This window comes from Phyllostomus discolor, chromosome 1 (genome assembly GCF_004126475.2).
Source record: "Phyllostomus discolor isolate MPI-MPIP mPhyDis1 chromosome 1, mPhyDis1.pri.v3, whole genome shotgun sequence".
In the NCBI taxonomy this organism is placed as follows: Eukaryota; Metazoa; Chordata; class Mammalia; order Chiroptera; family Phyllostomidae; genus Phyllostomus; species Phyllostomus discolor.
Genome location: NC_040903.2, coordinates 12,505,487 through 12,530,255, shown reverse-complemented (window position 1 = coordinate 12,530,255; position 24,769 = coordinate 12,505,487). Strand labels below are relative to the sequence as shown.

Below are 24,769 nucleotides of genomic sequence, written 5' to 3'. Positions count from 1 at the left end.
TACTTTTTGGTCTTTAGGTGTTTTAATTTTGGGAGCCCACCACTGAAATTTTATCGTTAAAGGCCTAAAGGACCCTGTACATTACCAGAAACTATTTCAAAGAGCAACTGAATGATCTTATATGGTTATCACTAATCCTTGCTCCAAGCTGGAGGTGAAAAAAGACAATTCTTATTTTTCCCATTTTCCCCAAAATACACAGAACCATTTTGCCAAGTCATTTGTGATCCCCGCAGCCCCCTAAATCTGTGTGGTGGTTACTAGCCTACTTGTCTCCCAGAGTGGACGTGGGAACATCAGCGGAGTAAGTGTGCATAGGCCCATTCACAGGGAGGAGTGAAAGAAGCAGAAACCAAGATACTTCCCCTTCTTATCAGAATGGGAATTCCCACCCAGAGGAAGCATGTTTTCTGTGCAAGGAAGACAAAGGGATTATTATGCTTGGATTAAATTGTAGGAATCCAATTGTACTCTGACCATAAACTCCAGACCTCAATACGGGGTCAAGTCAACATATTTTAAGTTTTCGAAAGAAATCACTTGTGTTGCTTCCCAGAATGCCTTCTGGCTGATCCCAGTATATTACCAATTAGTTTCTAAGAAAATAGTTTCACCCTGGCTGGTATAGCTCAGTGGATTGAGTGCCAGACTTCGAACCAAAGGGTCACTGGTTCAATTGCCAGTCAGGGCACATGCCTGGACTGTGAGCCAGGTCCCTATAGGGGGCGCTCTAGAAGCAACCACACATTTCTGTTTCTCTGCCCCTCTTTCTTCCTCCCTCCCCTCTATCTAAAAATAAAAATAAAAATAAATAAATAAATATTTTTTTAAGTTTCAGGACCTTTCAAATAGAATGAGGAGAAAAAGTGTGCCTATCATGTTTAAAAAAAAAGACATTGAGAGTTTCATCTCACATTGCATTTCATTGCTATGACATGATTCCTCTACAGGAGGAGAAATTAAACTGATAAAGCAATAGTGTCCCAAGTGGAGGTTAAAGGGGAGGAATTCGCTGGTTTAGAAATCTATGTTAACAGTTAAAGATTACTCCACATTTGCTCTCAAACGTGAAAAGAATTCCAGGAGGGAAAGAAGTTACCAGAATAATAACATTGCCTTGAAATAAAGTTTACAAAATCCATAGGACAAAAGGAAAAGGTCCCAACGGGGCTGCTTGGTTACAGCTTAAATGAAACATACATTGATTGAAGACTCACGCCACTTAAAACTTATTACACAAATGCTTAATTTTTGTCCTTTAAAAATTCTATCAATTCCTTTCTTGGTGGTTAGGATATTAAAATATGCAAATAAGCATGCTCTAGTTGATCAGTGCTAATCTTTGTGCAATAACTAATGTTCTCTCTCAATAGCTACCACTCCTCCTATTCATGTCACCTTCACCCAGGAGTCACAAAATGCTGAAGACAGTCGCTTTTTACTTGATTAAATTTTAGGAGGTTGAAGCTAGGCCAAAAACCTCACCCTACTCTTTCCTAAATACTTTTCCTCCTCTTTCTTAATTACATGGCTTTCTACTGATTTGCATGAATTTCAGCTTTCAAAATCATTGGTCTTTGCTGAATGCAAATAGGCACATAAGTTTGCACAATTGATCTTTCATCATTCCGAATGGTACCTTTGAACAGTTCCTGAAACGTCTGTCTGAAATACACCCAGCGCTGAGTGTCATCAAGAGGCGCGGGGTCACCCTGGGGAAACCCATTCTCAGTGATGTAAATTACAGGGTTATTACACGTATCCTGGAACAAGAGAGCAGAAGTTTTATTCCAAACAGATGTAAAAAAAAATGGCTCATAAAATCAGGTGCATTATCCTCTATCTTCCCTAAGCTACAGCCCCAAACTAGTTTTCATCAAATTGCACTGACCCTATTAACTTAATTTTCCACGCACTGATCTTTTATGACTAACAATGGAAAAGCAAAACTGTGCAAATGTGCATGAAAGAGTCAAATGACTCCTCTTCTAATGGGAAGACAGAAATATCTTTCTTCCCTCAGCATCTGCTGGTTGCCACTGCTCCTTAACCCTTTTGTGCCCCCAGCAGCTACACTCTCTGTCCTCCCCCCAGAAGAGGTCCCGAAAACTGCTAACTTGACATTTTAATTTCAGCTACCTGCACACCACCCAGCACAACACAGACTCCAAAAGGACCCAGCTATTTCCACCTTAATATGCCTTTTAATAATCACAGTCCCGACACCAGCCTGAAAAATATATCCAAGCTTTTTCCTATGGCCATGGCTGACTTTATTTTTTTAAGTATATTTTAATAGTGAGTCCTAACTTTGACCATGGTTTCTGAAGCCTTTTCTCAGCTAGTTACCCCTCACCAATTTATATCTTAATCTTCTCTTCCTGGGCCAACAATATTGCATATGCTATTGCCTAAAATTGCTCTTTCTTTCCAGTCCATATACACATGTACCTAGGCCTATCTTCCCATCCTCACATATTTGGGTGTACGGGGACGCATTTACCTTAATGTATTTCAATAGTTCACGGATTCCCCATGGTACCACATAGACCCAATCCAAACTTATCCAAGACGGGTCTGGAAAAGTTTCAATCTCTGCATCCTGAAGAATACCCAGTTCCCCTTTATGGTTCTCCTGGTGCTTGACGAGGCGACTGGAATAATACTGCACAGCAAAGAAATCATCTGTGCCTTTGATCATCCTCTTCTCTTCTTCTGTAAACTGTGGACGCCTCAATGATGGGTAGCCCTGCTTTTGGCTCATGGAGGCAACCTGGGACTTGACAACTTCTGGATAATCACCATCAACAAATATGGGTTTAGCAAAGAAATCCAAGTGGAACGCCAAGGCTCTTTCAGCAGCTTCCTGATCAGACACCGAGTTGGGGTCAGCTGGTTCCACCCAGCCAGCAAACAACGCGAGGGACACCATGCCCTTCTGCTCTTTTCGGAATAAGGAGTCATAGCTGCGCCAGGCTCTCACGTGGGCCTTAATCAAATTATGCACTGCCTGATAGCCTGAAGTTCCTGGGTGAGGTACCCCGGGAGGAAACGTGCCTACCTCGTATGCCATCAGGACAAACATTTTAGGCTCATTGATGGTGATCCACTGCTTGACGCGATCCCCAAACGTACTGAAGCAAAAGCGGGCATATTCGTCAAAGGATTCAATGGTTGCCTCTGCCAACCAGCCTCCTCGGTCTTCTAAGGCCTGAGGCAAGTCGAAGTGGTAGAGCGCCACGATGGGCGTGACCCGGTTTGCTAACAAATTGTCGATGATCTTGTTGTAGTAGTCAATTCCTAGGAAAAAGAAAATGAAGATATATAAGAAGAAAAGTTACTTTTAGTATGTTGACACTAACTTTGAAGAGGGAGAAGGCTGGGAATAATTTCCTAAATAAAATTCCTTCAAAATAAGGTTTATTACTTCCTACGTATAATCAAAGGCTGAGAGGAAATACAAAAGAATTACACACCCTGGCTGGCATAGCTCAGTGGATTGAGTGAGGGCTGTGAATCAAAGTGTCACAGGTTCGATTCCCAGTCAGGGTACATGCCTGGGTTGCAGGCCACGGCCCCCAGCAACCGCACATTGATGTTTCTCTCTCTCTCCCCCTCCCTTCCCTCTCTGAAAATAAATAAATAAAATCTTAAAAAAAAAAAAAAAGAATTCCAAGGAAGACTGGCTGATCTGGGAGTGGGAGAGTGATGGGTGATGTGTTTGTGGGAGAAAGGGATACATTTGGGCACACTGCTATCACATAACTTGGTGTTATTGCTACACACTGAGGTCAACTTATTTATTTGTTTGTATGCAGGACTTGCCTATTGACTGCACTAGAATACAAACCCCATAATAGTGAAAACTTTGTCTATCTATTTTACCTCAGGAGTTTCCAAATCCTGGCACAGTACCAGAAATTTAGTAGATACTCAATAAGCATTTGTTGAGTGAATGGACAAATTTCAATGGTATCGAATGTAAGGTAAAAGAAAGGAGCCAGGTAACTGCCTTAGTGCTTCTCCAGAACCATCAGTCTCAAAAGTCTAGGGGAAAAGGCACACTGAGCAACACCACGAGCTCGGCATGTGCCCCAGAATGTGGGATACAGGGCAGCGAGGACACTAAGGAACGCCAGGTTGGGGAGTCTGCTCTGAGATTCTGGCATTGTCCTTGGGAACACAGACCGCCCCAGCTCTGGCTCACAGCTGACTCTCCAGCGATGCATGGGGGTGGGAGACAGCGCTCAGGATCTCAGCAGAGTTCCGAAGAATGTTACTAAGCTAGAGATGCTCTCCCGCGGGAACCAGTGCGTAGAAGACATGGGGTCCAACCTAATGACGACTCAACTTGGAAGAGACTTTCTGAGGAGAGGCTGATGTTAGTACTCTGTGTGCTCTTGTTTTTTCTTTTATTGCTTTGAGAGAGAAAAAGAGAAACATTGACTTGTTGTCCCACTCATTTATGGATGTATTTGTTGATTCCTGCATGTGCCCTGACAGGGATTGAACTTGCACCCTTGGGGTACTGGTATGGCACTCCAACCAACTGAGCTATCCAAACAGGTCTACTTTGTGTCATTTCAGTCTATGAGTATAGAGGCAACCTAAGCTTAAAAGAGATAAGCAGTGCTCTCTTTTGAGAGTTTTTTTTTTCCTGGATAACAATTATAATTTCATTTTGCCATTGTGTTTCATTCAAAGGTTGCATAGAAATAGGGTCCCTTTCCCCTTTTTTAATTTACTATCCTCCAATTTTAAAAACCCTGAGAATCCAGACTTTTTATCTGTCCCCTTTAGTCAATCATTCATTTATTCATTTCTTAAATGCATGTTTATAGAGAAGCTACGGTATGCCGGACTTCCAAACGTATTTAAAATAAACACTACCCTCATCCTCGGGGAGCTTAAAATTTAGTGGGGACTCAATAAATTCATAAACCATTACAACAGAGTATTATTAGTAAAGATGAAGTACAGAATGCGATTTAAGACTTTGATAGAGAATACCCATCCCAAACGGAGGGCACCTGAAATTTATTCTGAAAGCAATGTATCATGACCATTGCAAAAGTGAACAATGATGCCAAGCTACATCAGTTCCATGCCAGCTCTTCAGCACTCTCTCGGTGGCCTTGGACAAGTGACCTTATCTTTCTGAATTATCTTTCCTTTTCTGTAAAATATAAACAATAATAGAAACCCACTTGAATAATCACTATGAAAGTTTAATGAGTTGAAAAATTGAACCTTCTTAGCACACTTTTTGGCATAAGATAAGGGCTTAGTATAAGGTAGCTATCCTTCTCATAATCATTGTTAACTGCTATTGTTGTTATTCATGACATCTAAGCGGACACCCAAAAGATGAATGCAAAGGACCCACACAAGGCAGGGAGAAAGAGTGATCTAGGAAGGGAAAAGGGGAAAGCAAATGTCAAAAGACCAAAGAAGGTGTGGAAGGAAAAAGAAAAAAAATACACCCAAATGTAAGCAGAGTTTGCTCTAGTGAGGGATCAGCCGTCATCACTTGGCAGGCACTCAAAGGCTGTCAGGGGAGAGGGGAAGAGGGGACGTTCACGTACGTGCTCATTGGAGGTTGTTGGCACAGGGCAGAAGTGGGGCATCTCAGTTTGGGGGGCATATCTGGCTTTCTCCCCTTGGTCCTGAGTTGAAAGCGGGGGACGGGGAGCCTACAAACAGAGAAGGCCGGCAGTTGCGGAGCCAATCCTGACTTTCTGGGGTGACTCCCACAGACACTCTAGTTCACCTGCCCGGGCTTCTTAGGTGGGTCCGAGCTCTATCATCGTGTACGGCTGGGCTACTGAGCATCCGCAGTTTGATTCCCCTGAAATACTATGGGTTTTTCTGGGAACTAACCGTTTGGTGTAAGGAGAGCATTACAGCTCAGTGAGGAGCAATAAGAATGGTGAGAGGTAAGCAGGGTAAGCAGAAGCCAAAGTATGCGAGGTCATGTGTTGTCTGCCTGTCTGTCTATCAAAGTGGGTATTTTTAACAACGGTTCACTTACCTTGCCAACTGGAACATAGTATGAATCATGGGTAACAAGTCCATACTTGGAAGACCCACTCGGATGCCATTGCTCACTTGGTGGACAGAATAAGCCCTCTGCCCCCAAAGATGCCCATACCCTAACCCATGGGACATGTGGATAGGCTACTTTACACAGCAAAAGGGACTCTGCAAATGAGTAAGGCTGAGGACCTTGAGATGGGAAGATTTCTCTAGTTTGTTCAGTTGGCCGCAATCTAGCCACACGAATCATTAGACGTGGAAGTGGATGGCAGAAGAGTGGGTCAGAGAGATGTAACAGCAGAAGACACGGGAGGGATGACAGGCTGGGAAGGGTTCAACCCATCATGGCTGACTTTGAGGATGGAGAGCAGGAGCCGTGAACCAAGAAATGTAGGTGGCCTCTAGTTCCAAAAAGGGTCCTCGGCTGACAGCCATTGAGCAAGTGAAGACTTCAGTCCTGTGACCATGAGAAACTGAATCCTCCTAACAACCTCAGTGAACAGAGAAACTGGCTCCCCCCTAGATCCTTCAGAAAGAAACGCAGCCCTGTAGCCACCTTGGTCAGACCTGGGTCAGACTTCTGACCGACAGGGCTCTAAGGTAAAGCATTTGTGTTGTAAAGAGCCAAGCTTGTAGTAATCTGTTCCAGCATCAATGGAAAACTAATACAGTCACCAAAATGTATAAAACTTCTCTTTCCTCTCTCAGGGGAAGAGCACCCCACCATGCTATCTCTGGACCTCTGTGAACCCCCAGATCCTCATTTGTAAAATGGCACAATCATAGATGGTATAGTGGAGTCATTTTGGAATCGGTATGTGTTAAGGTTCACATAGCCAATTCCTTCCACTGGCTTCGCATATTAAAGTATCAGCTTTTGTTTATTGCATTCGTACTTAAGCCCAAGAGGTGGGTATTTTTATCCTTAATCCACATAAGAGAAAACTGGGATTCAGAGAGCATTCGAACTGGACTTAAAGAGCCAACATGGAAACCCAAGCTGTCTTACTGCACAGCCTGGGTATTTGCACAACCCTCCATTTCTCCCATTGACTCATGTTTCAGAACCGGGACTGTTGTGACGCTCCTTCACCAGCCTTAGTGATCACACGCTTTAGCGCTGACTCACAACATCAGGTTTTTGTCTTGTTTTCTTTTTTTTTTTGGAGGAATCGATGATTTATCTTCTGTAGGCATCATTAGATACGGCACAACCATTCATGATGGCAATCATTGTCATTCAAACAACACGATAATCTTCAGTTGAATTGAAGATAAAAAAAATTAAGTCAGTTTTTTTCTCACTTATTGGCACGTCAGGGCAACAAAGCATTGCACAGTTAGTATTTAACATCCTAGGATGAAGCGTTGTATTTCTGGGTTGCACAGTTTATTTGGTGTTGTGATGAAACTTTACCATGATGCAATGGAGTAAGGTTTTTAAGACCAGAGCTCCAGAGTCAGACAGTTCGGTCAAAAGATTATGGACATTATTCAATGCCACAATATCTTTGTTGATATTTTGTTGGAAGATCTGTCCATTTTTGACAGTGGGGTGTTAAAATCCCCTACTATCATTGACAGGAGCCTAAACAACAAAACAAAGAAACAAGCAAAATATAACTGAAATAAAGAACAGACTGACAGAGTTCAGAGGGGAGAGGAGAGGGAATTTCAGGGGAATTTCAGGGGAATTTCAGGGGAAAAGGGGAAGGGTTTACAGAAAGGAGTATAAGGACACATGGATAAAAACTAGGGGCGGGTGGAAATGGGAGGGAGGAGGGGAGGGCTGGGTGGGTGGGTTGGGATGGGAGTAAAAGATAGAAAATTGTACTGAAACCACAATTAAAATAAAATAAAAAAAGAGATCATGGACAAAACACATGGCCCCTCTATAGCCACATTTCTTTGTCTGCAAAAGAGGAATATGAATAGTGCCACCCCGTGAGTGTAGCAAGTATCAAAGAGGAAAAATCAGAGGGCCCTTCAGCCTGACCAGACTGGAACAGTTCTCTGCATAAATGTGTGTTTTCAAATGATCATCTGTTACCAATCTAGGGATCTTGAAACTTCAGCTGTCACTCGGACCTTGTTCTGCATCTGGATATTAGTAGAGGGTTGATCATTTTAAGTACTGAAACCTTCATAGCCTTCTTACATTGTTACTATCAGGTTCTTTGTTTCAATGAAAACGATTTCTTTTTGTCTGATCTTTGAAAATATGAAGTATATTTGAGTTAAAGGTCTTTTGGATATTAAAAAAAACATTCAGTTTAAACCAAATATAAAGGTGGAGTAGGGACCGGTATCTGGTCGGTATGAGATGCGGTGAGCATTCTTTGAAATGACCTAGAGAAATCATACACCCAGTAACAGAGAATGATTACAAGCAGAACTCAAGGGATTGGAAGCTAGAAGCTGAGAAAACCTTTGTATCTCAGGAAATTCCGGCCTCTCTCACCCCAACTTTTCTCGACACACCTACTGCATGCCTCTCTCCCAGAACTGGATTTCTCTGTGCCTCCAATTGGCTGTGGCCTCTAAATGGCCACCCCATCTGCCAGGGCCAACCACCAATCAGCTCAGCCTCTTGGCTCCTTAATTCCAAACATCCTTGAAACAACAAAGCAACAGGGCAAGATGCTCTTTTCCAATGAAGTTACACAAATGAAAAGTCCCAGAGAAGTCTTTTCCCTCCTACAGTCAGGCATGGCCGGGAGTGCAGCAGGATTGTGTAGAACAAAGAAATTGGGGACATTTCCCAAGAAAACCACGTGGCTGGAACTTGCAAAAATGACATCTCGGTGTAGAAAATAACTGAACCGGAATCCTCCTAGGCAAACTACAAATGTACGAGTGTAGAATTAACTGTGATAGAGAGGCTGCCATGGGTCAGACAGATGACTCTCTAAGTCCCCCCCTCTCTAGACTCAGCCCACCGATGTCTTCCACTGCCCTAGGTCTCCTCGGCACGCTGCCTGTACTCGTTCCTGCTGCTGCTGTAACAGGGCAGCACAAACTCAGCATCTAAAACAACATGAATGTGTTATCTTACATTCCCGCACATCAGCTACCCAAACTGGTTCTCACATTGCTCAAAGCAAGATGTCAGCAGGGCTGCGTCCCTTCTGGAGGCTTTCCCAGAGAATTCACACACTTTGCCTTTTCCGGCCTCTAGAGGCCCCTTCCTCCACCTGCAAAGCCAGGACCGGAACATCTTCTCTCCTTCCCGGGCTCTGCCTCAGTCCCTGGATCTTCTCTCTCTTCCCTTCATCCTCTTGTAAGGATGATCACGTGATCACACTGGAACTACCCAGGTAATCCAGGGTGATCGTCCCATCACAAGATTCTTTTACTCCATCATGTCTATAAAGTCCCTTCTACCAAGTAAAATAATAATATATTCAGTTTCTAAGAATTAGGAGGTGGACAAATTTTGGGAGGGGGGCTGCTACACTACCTAACACAGTGTAAGAGAGTAATAAGATTCGTGTTGTTCGTTTATTTCGTCAACACTCCTGCGGAGTGTGCTCATATTTTAAACCTTAAAGTGGACAAGAAACTCTACACAAGCATTCCTTCTTCTTTCATTTCCAGTGCCTGGGTCTCCTACTCATCACCTGCAGCTTGAATTTGTGGCAGATATGAAAAGGTATTTGAGCGCTTGAGAACACAGAAATACGTGATTTCAGTTGCCAGCTCAACCTCTCCTTGTTAAACCTTGAAAACTTGACATTTGAAAGAGAAAGACTGTGTAACAATTCCATTTTGTAAAATACGTTTCCAATTTGGGAACACAGGATTTTATAAGTTTCCAAATTCCTTCCCATCAAGCTTTCACACCGAAAGGCAAACACACACACAACGGAGGTTCCTTGGAAGGAACAGTGACAAGGGATTACCAATTCTTTACGTGCTCTTTGAGGAAATATTTAAACAGAAAAAAAAAAAAAACCCAAATGATGGCCTTTCTGAGTTAAAACAGTTCCAACGGCTTCAACAGATCACTGCACAAGCGTGAGCAACTGCTTATTGAGAGTCAGCCTCCTGGAGAGACCTCCAGTGCCCTCGCGTTCATGGAAAAGTCTGCGATATTAATCAGCTGTGGTTTTACAAAAGCTGGGCGGACAGAAAACGCTCAGGGCTAGGGGCACGTGACCCCCACGTGAGATCTGCATGAATGGTTTCCCCACATTGTTCAGGGGCCCCTGTGACTCCATCCCACCCACCAGCGCCCCCTGCAGCTCGTCTGCTTCCTGCCCTTGGTCGGCTGAGTGGTAGTGTGTTCTGTGAACTCCTAGACACCTTCAGTGCATTTTAAATAGCTTGGTCTGTTGACACTGGTACAGGTCCCCAGTCCTTTATCTGAAAATCTGGGTGGCCGGTGTGTTCAAAATGTTTGGATTTTAGAAAGGAAACACCATATATCAAGTCCAACACGCCTTGTGGTATCTGAGTCAGTGTCCCTTACTATTCCCGCATTAAAATATACGGTAAATATCATTGAGCAGAAGAAACGGAGGTGATAAAAAACTTCCACCTCAATTCCAGGTCAGTGTTTGCTGCCAAATCAGTTTGAAAACTAAACTCGCTAGAAAGGATTCAGTATTTGGAGGCTTTTGGGTTTTAGAATGTCAGATAAGGAATTATGGGCTTATGTTATGAGCTGGTGGGTTATGTTTTTATTCTGTCTGTAATTTTTTTCTGTTTTTTAGCAACCAAATGTAAGTTCGGTGAAAAGTCAAACTCTTGGAATCATGGGCTAGAACAGCGGACAGAGTTGTAGTGAAGGAGTGTTTTCCACTTCATTCTACCAACAGAAAAACAGCTGCAAAAGGATACAAGTCATTTGGTGAAGCTGGAAATGGGTCCGGACTAGTAGATTCTAGGTTTCTGACATCAGACAGACGTGGGCTGAATCAGCCCCATCAAAACTTGTCATCTTAGCAAATGTATGCCCAGACCTACCCCCAGTGACAGCCTCTGTTTGGAGAGCCCCCTCACTCATGGGGTTATTGGGGAAATTAAAGCTACAAAACCAAGTCCAATATGAGCACCGAGAGTTGCTCGTGGTACACGCTCAATAAAAGGCAATCATTCCTAGACTGGATTTTATGATTGCCATTGACCTAATCGAATTACATGCAGTAAATGTTTCCTGCATTCCTGCCTGCAAGGCACTGGACCGGCTCACAGGGGTGAACAAGGCAGAATTACCTCCCATGATACCATAAGCCCTTGGACAGACTGTCACACATCTATGTTGTGAGGACACAGCACACTTGACAGAGAAACACAATACAGGTTTGTTGAGTGGAATTCAACTCATGTGTGCACAGGCTAACAGGGACTACAATAACACTACGGGGGAAGGACATGGGAAACTCCCTGAGAGTTTTACAAAGTGCTATGAAAATAGAAAACAAGATCTCTTCTGTCTGGGAATAGGGGAAGATTTTTTAAAAGAGGAAACATTTGTGCTACGTTTTAACAAGAGGGTAGACATCCCAGGGGTATCGCTGGGAGTTCAGGAAAGGCCGTCCCAGGCCAAAGGAAGAGGGTAAGGACATTCTGACAGAGGTGGAAACTCACGCAGTACGTTGAATAGGTGGCGGGTTGTGTGCTCTGGGATTTGTGTGGGTCATACGCATGGGGGGGTTTCAGCTTGTGAGGAGTCAGAGGCGAGTTATGCCTTCACGTAACATTCTGGCATATAAAGGAGTGCAGACTGTGCACTGAGGCTTGGGGTGACTCAGTGTTTTTTTTTTTCAGATTGCTTTGTTTTTAGTAGCAATGATATAAATGATGTAAGCCAGATGACTTGAGGAAAATTGCTCTGGTAGCATGTTGTATAAAGAATTAGAAGACACAGAAAGAGAATAAAAGTCCAGTGGACCCTCGGTTCTCGAACTTAAGTCATTCCGGAAGGCTGTTTGAGAAGCAATTTGTTGGGGGGAAAAATCAATTTTTCCTATTAGACATGATGTGAATTGGATAAGTCTGTTCGAGACCCCTCACATGATTCCCTGTTTTAACCTTTCTTACACACAGTACATGTCTGGTGTACTGTTTAATCTATGAATAAACACTTTAAACACAAAAAGAACATGAAATGTAAATGAAAATTTAACAGAAAAGAAATAAAATGTACAGTCAAAAATGAACGGTTATGTACACACTAAAATGAACCTTTAATGCTGAGAGCTACTGAGGACCGAATATGGGGAGGAGGGCTAGAAGGATGAAGCGATGTTACTGTGTGGAAGGGCAGCCCCTTCCTTTAGAAGGTCAGGTAGCTGTTCTCCGGGGGTTCCTTCTCTCTTCTGCCTCTCTGCTCCACGAGTACTTGCTTCAGGCTCCCTGGGCCTCTGCCTCACTGAGAACCTATCCAGTGATGTTTGTTTTTGCCTGCGTTTTAACACTTGCCTGAAGTGAAACACCGCATTGTCATTGAACAAGTTTATTGCACGGTTTGCTACTTCTGTGTCAGGGTGATATTTCTCAATAAAACTTCGCATTTCTCCCCATCTCCCAAGCATTTCCTTGATCAGTGAAGTAGGAATACCCTCCCTTCCCTCTTTTTTTATCTCTTCAATTGCAAGTTGAACAAATTAAGTTTGAGAACCGAGATTCCACTGCATCAGTATGAAAGGGTTGTCAGCTCAGGAGCCGGAGTTTTGTTCGACAACCGAGACATTTTTTTTTTCATGAACAATTCAAGAACTGAATTGTTGGAGATGGGAGACATTTGAGATCCGAGGTTTGACTGAAAATAGACTTATCAAGGGTATATCAAAAAGCCCTTGATGAGAAGGGTAAACACCTAAACTAGGGCAGGGGCAGAGAAGATGGCCAGGAGCGGAGAAGTTAAAGAGGCGTGAGCAGAATGGATCATATTTGGCAACCAATTAGATGGAGAAAGCAAAGAAAAGTTTCTCTTAGTTTTCAGTCCTTGAGGGTACAGTGGTACCAGAGAGGAGAGAGGGTACAGACGATGGGCTGGGAAGGTAGAAAAGTATGAGTTCATTTTAAAACTGAATACCAGCCCTGGCTGGCGTAGCTCAGTGGATTGAGCACGGGCTGTGAACCAAAGTGTTGCAGGCTTAATTCCCAGTCAGGGCACATGCCTGGGTTGTAGGCCACAGGCCCCAGCCACCGCACATTGATGTTTCTCTCTCTCTCTCTTTCTCCCTCCCTTCCCTCTCTAAAATAAATAAATAAGTAAATAAATAAAACCTTAAAAAACTGAATAGCAAATTAACTTCTGTTCACAATAACAGTGGCTAGTGATGTCAAGAAAGCAGACATTCGACCAACAGCTGATAGTCATGGGGCTAACTAAGGTCTTTAGAATCAAGCAATGAACCTGCTAATCTTGTGTCATTCCCATCAGCTGGAGGCAAAGGGTGAGTCTGGGAGTCGTGGCTCCACGTCACAAGGTAGAGATCCCACCTGACATTGCATGAGCATTGCGGGCGCATGTGTCTATCTAGAACTGGTTATCTTGTGTTGTTCTTACTATGTATGAAGTCAGGTCACTTACTCAGAATGAAGCCCTTAGTATTCACGAAGGCTCTTCAGGCTGGGCGTGTGCTGAAGCAAGCAGGCGCCTTCCCTTGGGCGCCTGCAGGGTCCCGTCTTGCACATCTGACGTGCACCCAGGCACCTCCCTGGCCTCACCTAGTCCCACCCCTGGGAACAGCGTAAGATCTTTGCCAAGGCAAAGTGGCCATAAAGGTTCTTTATTAAGAAGCCATTGTGTTGGGGTACAGGGATCACAAAACTTCCCTGTAGAGAACCAGCTGGTAAATATTTTAGGTTCTGTAGCCTGTTCTGGTCTCAGCCCCAGCCAGAGGTCAATTCTGTCACCGTGGTGGGAAAACAGCCACAGACAACATGGGATGACTGGGCATGACTCTGTTTCCACATGACTTTACTGACAAGAATGGGTGGCAGGTCAACCGTGGTCCTCCTCAGCTCATCACAGGCCACCCTGGTTGTATGGAAGAGGCAGCCAGACCTTGAATTTAACTTCCGGACCCACCATTCACAGAATATGTGGATTTGGACATGCGCCTCTGTAAAATGTGATAATTCTGCCTCTTAGAAAATGTATGTGAAATGCCTCATCAATAACAGTCGTTCAAATTGGGTGTAATCTTTTGAATCACAAGGCATAATACAAATAATAGCTAATACTTATTGAATGATTTTATGATATACCAGCAAAGATTATTTTATTTAACCCTCCAACAACTCTCTGAAATATGGACTATTATAGTATCCCTCTGTACTTGTAGGGAAACTGAGGCACCAAGAGATGCTTACATAGATAAGGAGTCAGGCAGCTGTCACTTAATCCCAAGGAAGCGGACTCCAGATTCCCTGGTGCCAGTCAATTAGCGCCATTAATTCAGCTCCTATTGAGATGCTTGGAATCACCTCGAGTTCTCCAGGGCTTTCCCTGTCTCATCCCAGGGTAACACGACTGAGGATAATTTATACACAACTTTTGAAAATTCACCTTCGGGTTAACACTCAAACAACACCATACATAAAACATTTATTCCAACCCTCTCTCTGCCCATCGATGTCCTCCCTCCCAACAGAGATCTGCAGTTAAGGGAAAAAAAGAATATTGCCGAGAAAGCTAATGCAAGCCCATTTCAAACAGTGTATCCCAGAATCACTCCAAAACACTTGCACTTTCAAAGCTCCACTGCAGAATAGCACACTGGATTAATTATGCCAGGCTGCTGCAATAACCTTGAATTAGAGCTGCAACCTTCTATTTTTAAGAAACACTTGCCTTTCTGGTTGATGAAACCTGTCGCCCCATCAGGTAACAGACGTGACCAGGAAAGAGAGAAGCGGTAATGAGTCAGTCCAAGCTGTTTGATACATTTCAAATCTTCCTCCCACAGAGTGTAGCTGCCACAAGCTACATCGCCAGTCTGGTTCTTGAAAACTCTCTCTCCTCCCTGATGGCTGAATGTGTCCCAGACACTGGGGCCTTTTCCATCTGCATCCCAGCCTCCTGAGAAAAGGAAGAAAACCAAGCAGTTACACTCTTGACACCGAGAGGCCCGCGTGGAATGTAAATATTTGTCGCCCAAAGAAAATACCTCATTAACTCAATGTACCATATTTATAACTTTAAAATATGCCTTTAGAATAACATGCATGAGCGGGTTATGTGTTTCGCTGCCCTTGATCCCTGAAGCTGACTGGTGGCAAATGAAAAATTATTACACAGCGCTGCCGCATAGCAGGATTTCATGGTTCATTATCTGAGGATCTCTCTCTCAGCTGGTCAACAGAGGCACACTCTGGCTTACTGTGTCTGAGTGGAAAACATCACCTCGTGAACATTTCTCCTGGCCGTGACTGACACGCCTTGTCTTCGATGTGCATGACTGAGTCCCGAGCTCTTATCGTTGGCCCTGTCCACTTGAAGTCCACTCTCCTGTTATGTAACAATAGAGCCTGTGATGGCCAGGTCCCTTATTGGTGGGTAAGGGGCCGGTTCCCACCATTGCTGACATAGCATTGGTGCCCTTCATTCAGCCATTCACACAATGTGGTGTGTCAGGCACTATGCTGAGTACAGGGGACATCAGTGGTGGGCGGAGGGGGACAGGGACTCCGATGTTCTTCTGGTCTTTTGGGAATTGAGCTGTGGGCAATGGTGAGACAGCCAACCCAAAGGCCTTCGCAAGATAACCAGGGAGTGAATTTTATCCAGATATGAGCCCCAGCCCAAAGTCTCTTGCAGAAGTGACTTCTAGACTGAAATGTAAAGGCAAAGTTGAACCATCAAGGTGAATTGCTTGGATGTGGGGATCGGGAGAACAGAGAGAAAATAGCTAGGATGTGATTAAGCTCAGAAGCAAGAGAATGTTGCACATTAGGGGAGCAAAAAGTAAAAATAATGCTAGATTTGGAATATCTGTTCATATAGAAATTTTGTTTAAAGAGGTAGCTAGAACCCATTTTAAGGTATAAAGGATTAATTTTTAAATTTTCAAGACCCCTAATTCTACTACAAGGTGTGTACCTTGCACACACACTCACGTACGTTCACAAAGAGATGACATGAGGCAGAAAAGTCTGTAACAGCAAAACCCTGGACACAACGTATACCCTATCCACAGTAGGACAGGTTTTACTTTGAGGGGTACCAGTGAGAGGACACACTCATCAGCAGTGAAAATGCACGAATAGAGGACAGATGACCCTCTGCTATGGTCTGCAGGTTTGCACCCCCTAATCCCTGTGTATTGAAGTCCTAATGCCCAGTGCAATAGGATTAGGAGGTAGGTCCCCAGGAGGCCTTAGGTCCGGAGGTAGGGCCCTCATAGATGACAATGACAGCTTTTACAGAGGAGGTCCCACTGTGCTCCCTAATCCTATCTGGGAATGAAGGCCCTCCCCCAGCCACGCTGGCTCTCTGATCTGGAACTTCCAGCCTGTAGAGCTGTGAGCAATACATGTCTGTTGTTTCTAAGCCACCCAGGCTGTGGTCTTTCAGCACAGCAGCCCGCGTGGGCTAACATACCCTCAAAATTACAATGTTAAAGAACAACAACAAGAAATCAAGATTCAGAAGGACATACACAGAGATGAATAAGTGAAGTAGAGAAGTTTTTAGGGCAATGAAACTATTCCCTATGGCACAGTAGGGAGGGATCTGTGCCATAATACATTTGTCAAAACCACACGTGAAGTTAGGTTAATAATGTATCAATATTCCTTCATCAATCACAACACGCATCGCTCACTAATGGGAAATATTAACAGCGGGAAAACGGGGAAGGGGTTCTCTGGTGACTCTGTGCTTTCTGCTCAGTGTTTCTACAAACCTACAATTGCTCTAAGATAATAGACTTCAGTCTGGAATCAAAAAGAAAATAAATATACTATATATTGACTATGTTTTGTATGTTTAAAAGTATGTAAGACAGCCCACATAGTTTTGAACCTATACATGTGTGGCAAATATAGCAACACGCCTGGGAATGATAAAATTAGGTGACTAATGACATTTGATTTCCAGAGCCCACACTCTTCACCATTATGCCAGATGGGAAAAACTAAGTAGGTCAAAAAGAGAACAAGAAAATCAGGAAAAAAATAAACATATATATGGTAAGAAAAATACACACGCATAAACGAAGATAGTAGGAGAAGGCATCAGTTACCACTTACAACACAAGTCACTGGACCAAAATCCCCAGATAAAAGAGAAATGTGGTCAGACTAGATTTTTTTTTTAATTCAGTGGCATGCTGTTTACCAATTCACCTAGGACATAAGAATATAGACAACTAAAAGTCAAAATATGGATAAAAGATACCCCTGCCCTCCTCCCCAAAAAGCAAAGGACTTCAAGGAGGAAAGCAGTAATGAAGGTGATGTGGCCACTACATAATGACAGTGCTGCTTCAAGTGCGTGTGCACCTGGAATCTGGCTTCAAAATACGTGACACAACCCGAAAGGGGCATCGACAAACCCACCTCACAGTGGGAGGCTTCCATTAATGTGAGTTTTACCAAACATTTAAAATCTTGACTATTCCACAAATTATTCCAGAAAATGAAAAAGGAAGAATTCCTCAACTCGTTTTATGCAGCGAGAATAACCTTGATACAAAGAGACCTCTCTCGGTAACTGAGAAAAGAGAGAGTCAGGGTGGCAGATATTAACAAGCTCGATCTAATTGATATAAATGACACTGCACAATAGTGAACACGGCAGCTGAAGAACACGCTCCATCCGTTTCAAGCAGACAAAACCGTTATGAAAGTTGAGCACAAAGCGATCTACAAATACAGATTCTGTAAGTTTCAAAAGGTTGGAGAAATGCATATGACAAGCTAATAAATTAGATTAGAACTGAATATTTAAAGGACATTAGAAACCCCAAAGTTCAGATGTCTGGAAACGTACATTTGAATAACTTAAGGGTTAAAGAAGCCATAAGAGTGGTTACCAGAAAGTATTAAAAATTAACAAAAATGAAATATTAAAGCATTGTGGTGTCTAGTTTAAGATCCTTAGAGAGAAAGCTTTAATGTGTTCATTAGAACAGAAGCAAGCCTTGGAGTTAGTGAGCCAAGTATGTCACTAAAAGTTGAAAAAAGAAAGAGAAAAGGAGGAGGAAGAAAAGGAAGCATGAAGAAGAGGAAAGAAGAAGAGGAAGGGGAGGAGGAAACAGAATGACACAGACAGGAGAAAAGAGTAGGGTGATATCAGGAGTAATAAAAGAGAAGGCACAGCAGGAGAGAGAGGGTTATCAGAAGCAAATGGTTGTTTTTAGAAAAGCCTAACAAAATAGGAAAAATTGCTGCAAAAGTAAAATTTTTAAATGAGAGAAAAAAATTAAAATATTAGTAATGCAAAGGGAAGCAGCTAGAGAAACTACAGTGATTACACTGATAAAAGAACATATTGTTTTTAAAACTTTATATAAACAAATGTTGAAAGTTACATGGAAATCACAAATTCTGAAAAATTAAAACATCAAGATAAACTCAAGAAAAAGTAAAAAAAAACGAACTTGAAAGATCTTTTAAACTATTTAACCACCAGTTAAAATGTTCCATAAAAAATTGCTATGCCAATTGGGTCTAAACTGGTTCTATCAAATATGTATAATAGAACTCTTACAACTAGTCCAAAAAGGAAAAAGAAAAATTTCTCAACTCATTTTATGTGGCTAGAATGCCCTTGATTCCAAAACCAAGAAAAGGGCCCTACCCCGCCCTCCAAAAAGCAAGTCTCACTCATAAACATAGGTGCAAAAGTAAGCAGAGACATGGAAGATTTTTTAAAAATAAAAGATCTAAATGAAACTACAAGAGATAACAACTACAACACCTGAGATCAAAGATGCACTAGGTGGACTTCATAGTAGACTAAACATTGCAGAAGAAAAGAATGGTGCTCTTGAAAGCACAGCAGTAGAAACTCTTGAAAATGAAACAAAAAGATTCAATACATATAAATAGAGGATCAGTGACCCATGAGGTACCTTCAGTCAGCTTAATAAACACGTAATCAGACTCTCCCAAGGAGAAGAAAAGGACATGGAAAAATAGTTCAAGAAATAATGGCTGAAATTGTTTTAAATGTGATAAATACTATAAACCCATAAATTCAAAATCACTGAGCCCCTAGCACAAAACAAAGGAAAAAAAAGTATGCCAAAGCACATAACGAAGGTCAAATTGCTCAAAACCAGTGAGGAAGAGAAGAATCTCACAAGCTGACAGAGGAAACGGATGTGGGGGAACAAAGATAAAAATACAGTAGATCCATTGTCAAAAAATAACGCAAGCTAGGAAACAGTGGTGTAACATCTTTAACATGATAAAAGAAAAAAATCTGCCCAACTAGAATTTAAATCCAGTAAAGGTATGTTTCAAATATGAAGGCTAAAGACTTTTTCAGACATACGACAGCTCAAAGAATTCATCGCCTGCAAGCCCACTCCATAATACATTCTTTAAAAGTCCTTCGGGCAGAGACACCAGATGGAAGTGTGGATGTACACAAAGGAAAAAAGCGCCAGAAATGGTAACTACATGGGTACATATGTAAGACTTTGTGTAGGCTTTCATTTTACCCAAATAAAAACCTTTAGATAACAACACATAATTTACTGTTTAGAGAAAACGAATAATAATGGAGCATAGTGCTGATAACACATGTACATACAAAATGATGGCAGCAGCAGCAGCAAAAGGCCAGGAGGGGAGAAATGCAAGTTTGCTGTTCTGAGTCTTCGATGATGTCAAAGGACAGTAATATAGTGTTTAAAAATAGTCTCGGATTGGACACCAAGTGGGTATAATATCATTTGAGCATTGACTTTAACAAGCTAAAGGTGTATACTACAAATCCTACAGAAAACACTAAAGGATATTATAGCTAATAAGCCTGAAGAAATATACAATGGAATTATAAAAATAATTAAGGTAACAAAGAGAAAGAGGAAAAAGAGAAGAAAGACAGATCAAGCAGAAAACAAGTAGCACGATGGTAGACGTGAACATAACCACACCAATAATTTCACTAAATACAAATGAGTCCAAACACCCCAAACCAAAGAGATGATCAGATGGAATAAAAACACTAAACTCAGCTATGTACTACTTACAAAAAAACTCACTTTAAATATAAAGATAAAAGGTTAAAAGAGATGGTTGGGAAAAAGATGCCCCATGCTAGCACTACCAAAGAAGACTGGAGTAGCTCTATCAATACTAGCGTAGATTTCAGAGCAAGAACATTACCAGGTATAAGAAAAGTATTTCATAATATTAAAGGGGTCAAATTATCAAGAGGACTACAATTTTAAATGTTTATGTACCTAATAATGGACATTCAAAATACATGAAGCAAAAATGGAAACTGCTAAAAAAAAAATAGACAAATCCACAATTATATACAGATATTTTAATTAAAAAGACCAACAACACTACAGAAAAATGGACCAAAGATGTGAATAGTTCTTTCACAGAAGGAGAAACATATGGCTAGCAAACGTTTTTAAAAATGTAAGAGATCATTAAAAACCTGGGAAACGCAAATAAACACAAGATACTATTCCACACCCACACAGTTGGCATACATTTAAAAGTTGGGCAATATGAAGCATCAGAGAGATTATTGCATGGCGGGCATGTTTATACACCATCGGAAGGAGAGCCATATGGAAATATCTAGTAAAGCAGAAAAAGCACATATACCGAAACCCAGTGATGCATGCACCACCGCCTCACCTGTCCCTACAATGTAGACCAGGAGACGTGTATATCCAGGAGGCAACAACAACAAAACCCGCACTGGAAACTGCCAAAATTACTCTTGTCAGGACAATGGATCAATGAAAAGTATAAATGAACTATGGGATAGTCATATAATGAAAGACTGACGGTACAGGAGGAAGAATGAACGAACATCATCCATACAGATCAACATGGACAAATCTCCCAAATACAATACAGGGCAGGGAGCGAGTTGCAAAGAATACGCACTGTACCTTCCCACTTATACCATGTCCAAAACATGTCGAATTAAATAATACATTGTTTGCTATACATTTTCATGTGCTAAGACCACAACAGAAAGCAAGGAATTAATAAATGCAAAATTCATACCTCTGGGAAGAGGGATAATGAGAACATAGTTGAGAGAGGTTCTAGAAAATGATGCGTAGGTGGATATTATTTTTATTTTTTTGTACTGTACACATAAATTATAACTGCTATTTGATCTATTTTTATAATACATTCCATTGTTTATAGTAAACACAATTCATCGAGTCTTAGCTGTTAGTCCTGTACTGATAACTTGTATCAACCACCTCATGCCTTCCCCACAATATCCCTAGGGAGACTTGCTATTATTATCACAAGTAAGAACAAATGAAACTATGGCTCATAAAGATTCACTTTCCCAAGATCACATATCACGTAGCCAATAACTGTGAATATCAAAACATGACACACAGTCCTACCCTTATTCACACCAACAGATTAACCTCTGTGAAGTCTATTATTTATAATTTAGGTGAGTCTCGGACTAAATGAAATCTTTCTTTATGAATTAATGTTTTACTCCACATTTAGACATTTCATATATAATTATTGCATGTCCAATTTGGGGATTTCACGGTCTAGTTAATATCAGATGAATAAAACCTTAGACTACATTAAGAAGAGTTATATTAAGAATATATAAAAATACTATGGGTGCATCAAGAAGCAAGCATTCAAGAGTTACTCTGTCATTGGAAGCCAGGCAGACTTGCCCAAGAGAAAAATGTTAAGGCAGGTGTTGAGAGATGAGTCAGAGTTGTCGCAGTGAACCCAGTAAGGGGAAGAGCAAGCATGTCACTCAGTGGCAATGCCGAGGGTGAGTTGCAGAAAGCAGACACAAGGGGTGCGAAGACCAGTTGGCAGGTTATTGCCATATTCTTAGCAAGAAATGATAAGCTCCTGTATTTTATTTTTTAGTAATTTGCATGAAAATAAAACTACCTCTGAATTCTCACTATACTAAGATATACAAGACATTCCCACAAAAATGTAAAGTATTGCTATTTGTTACAAAGCTAACAATCAAAGACTTGCAAGGCTGCAAAGCATTTTGGGAAGAGTACATGCTCCTGATTCCAGCACCGGTGAGTTTTAGTCCTTTCTCGACCTGACTTCCCTGTATGTTAAATGGGAGGATAGTATTCACCTCATGGGGTTCTAGAAAACATCACCTGAGCCAAAGCAGAAGTGTCTAGGGGGGTACGTGGCAGATGGTGTGTGCTCAACAGGTGTTACTTTTCTCCTCTTCTAGATTCAGTGCAATGAACACTCACTACATTTACACAAGTGCGGCCAGCGGCTCTTTTTTCTTCTCGCTGTAGCCCGCCAGAGCTCCCCATCAGAGCGCACGTGTAGGAGATACTCTAACTAAAAATACACGCAAGCTTGCCTGTGACCGTCGGTCAAGTGTCTGGGCTCGTGTGACTTGGTGTGTGGGGCCCTCAGCTCCCTGAGTTAGAAGCCGTCATTCCAAGTCATGTCCCATCCCTTTCCCTTCTGCCGCGATGTGTCCTTGGAGAGGATGCAGACCTAAACAGACCTCAGTCCTCTGCACAGAGCACATCACGTCAAGGAAAAATAAATAAATGTGTGAGTGGGTGTGCGTGTGTGTGTGTGTGTAGACTTTGTCTTCAAAACCCTGAAGCAACAGAACCACATCACCTCTTTAGCAGCGCTTTCTGAGTCTCCGCCACAATCATGCCTTCTTTGGTTATATACAAATGACACAAGGTGATAGAGTCGTCTTTTAAAATATCTTGGAAGTCTGTCAAGGTACAGGCCAACCTGTTCTCATTTATCTGTGTCCTTCCAGTAGCAAGACTGGTATATGGAAATAGTACGTGCTGACTACAATCCTTGGAGTCATGTGCTTACCATGAAATAAGAATGATAGTGTTTGCTGTCTCATTGCCTCACAGAGATAGAAGTTATTTCATGTTTGTAAGTTACTGCACATTCTGTATTTTAGAGATGAAATGTGCCTAAAAACTCAAGTAATCACCATTTGTGAGTTACGACCTGGTGTGCTTTTAGGCAAAAATATTTATTTTTATCACTGGCATTCATTAAGTGCATTAGACATGACTATTCTTCATGAAAACTTGAGGTTGTGCTGAGCCAAGGTACCCTGATCTAGAAGGAGTCCTCTGCACCTGAGTATGGTTTAAAAGGGACAAGGGCCCCCAAAGTAACAAGAAAAACCACCCAACTTCATGGAAATACACTGCACTACTCGGTGTCACAGGAGAAGGGTGGGTTCCAGAAGGAAATTCTTCAAGGGGGGGGGGGGGACCTGTCAGTGCCTTATGTGTTTGAACACGTCAAGAAGCAATTTACATTTCTGGCAGACAGCGTGAGGAAGAATGAGCGAAGCAGTCCTAGAAGGGAGCCAACAGCAACAGACAAGTATCAATTCTCAGGCAAAGCAAAGTCGTTAGGTATCCCAGTTGTACACAGTGTTTACATAAAACAGTGACATCAACACTGAATGACCATTTCAAACAAAATTTGTTAAGTAACCAAAGTAGAAAAAGAGAAAAAAGAAAGTTTGCTTTGTGAGTATAAGGCAGTGAGCAGGCTTTTATAATCTCATCTTGCATATGGGAAGTCAGTATTTTATATCTTCAACTAGAATATCAAATAGTAGCTGTATATCCATGCTACTTGGAAACATAGAAGTACTAGAAAAAGATAGTGAAAAAACTTAAGAGCATTGTCTTTGAGGAAAATAATAAGTAGAGTGGAGTGAATAACCTTTCTTTGTAATTGGGTATTATAGTTCTTACAGTACTTATCTGAGTTTTTAAACTATGCACATATGTCACTAAGATAGAATTTAATATATAGTTTATTTATTTATTATTTTATTTTAACTGTTGTTCAAGTACAGTTTTCTGCCCTTTACTCCAATCTCAGCCCACCCCCCCCAGCCCTTCCCACCTCCCTGCCATCTCCAACCCCCCTTGTTATTGTCCATGTGTCCTTTATACTAGTTCCTTCATAGTTAGAAAAATCAAGATAATCACAAGAGAAGAGAAACTGTAGGCGTAGTCCCAAACTAGTAAGTTCTGGGTCAAGGTCAGAAGTGGTATGACGCCCGGAGGAGGGTGCGGAAATGAGCAAGTTTGCTTTGTTTATCCCACAACTGGGATGCTACAGACATGTAGCGGCAGGGCCAACCCTGAGGTCCTGGCCAGTGCAGAGCCGCCACACAGAACCAGAAACGGCCAGACCAATGCCAGCCGCGCCTGCACTGGGAGACTCTGTGGTGGGTGGGACAAGAGTGGAGAAAGGGTGGAGACACAATGGGGGTGCGGAGGCAAGAGGCTGGGGGAACGAAATGAAACTATTTACTGCATTAAAAATAACTAAGAATGATACGGCAGATTAAACTTAAAACATGGGTGGGCATTCATAAAAACCGTAAATCTATTACATAGCCCTGTTGAAACAAAAGTAAAGGCCAAGAGGAAAATATTTTATCACGTAAATACTGATAAAGTCAATTTAGCAATATTGGTTATTACATTAAAATGAACACAAAGAAAACACATGAAATGGAACAAAGTAAAATTTTCATATTAATAAAAGTGATGGCTCCCCAATACTTTATAGTAACCATGGACTT

The 24,769-nt window shown here is 41.9% G+C and overlaps 1 protein-coding gene across 3 annotated transcripts in view; it reads right to left on the bottom strand.

Annotated features, from left to right (window-relative positions):
- The window catches only part of LOC114491563 (cytosolic beta-glucosidase), a 100,715-nt gene that overhangs the window by 56,743 nt on the left and 19,203 nt on the right, over positions 1 to 24,769 (bottom strand). For 2 of the 3 annotated variants that reach the window (XM_036019365.1, XM_036019369.1), the window contains exons 2-4: positions 14,846 to 15,073; positions 2,504 to 3,300; positions 1,640 to 1,763 (exon numbers count right to left, since the gene is read on the bottom strand). In XM_036019365.1, coding sequence (XP_035875258.1) covers positions 1,640 to 1,763; positions 2,504 to 3,300; positions 14,846 to 15,073 — 1,149 coding nt within the window. Of the gene's footprint in view, positions 1 to 309; positions 411 to 1,639; positions 1,764 to 2,503; positions 3,301 to 14,845; positions 15,074 to 24,769 lie in introns of those variants that run through there. The other variant, XM_036019379.1, reaches the window with a different exon arrangement.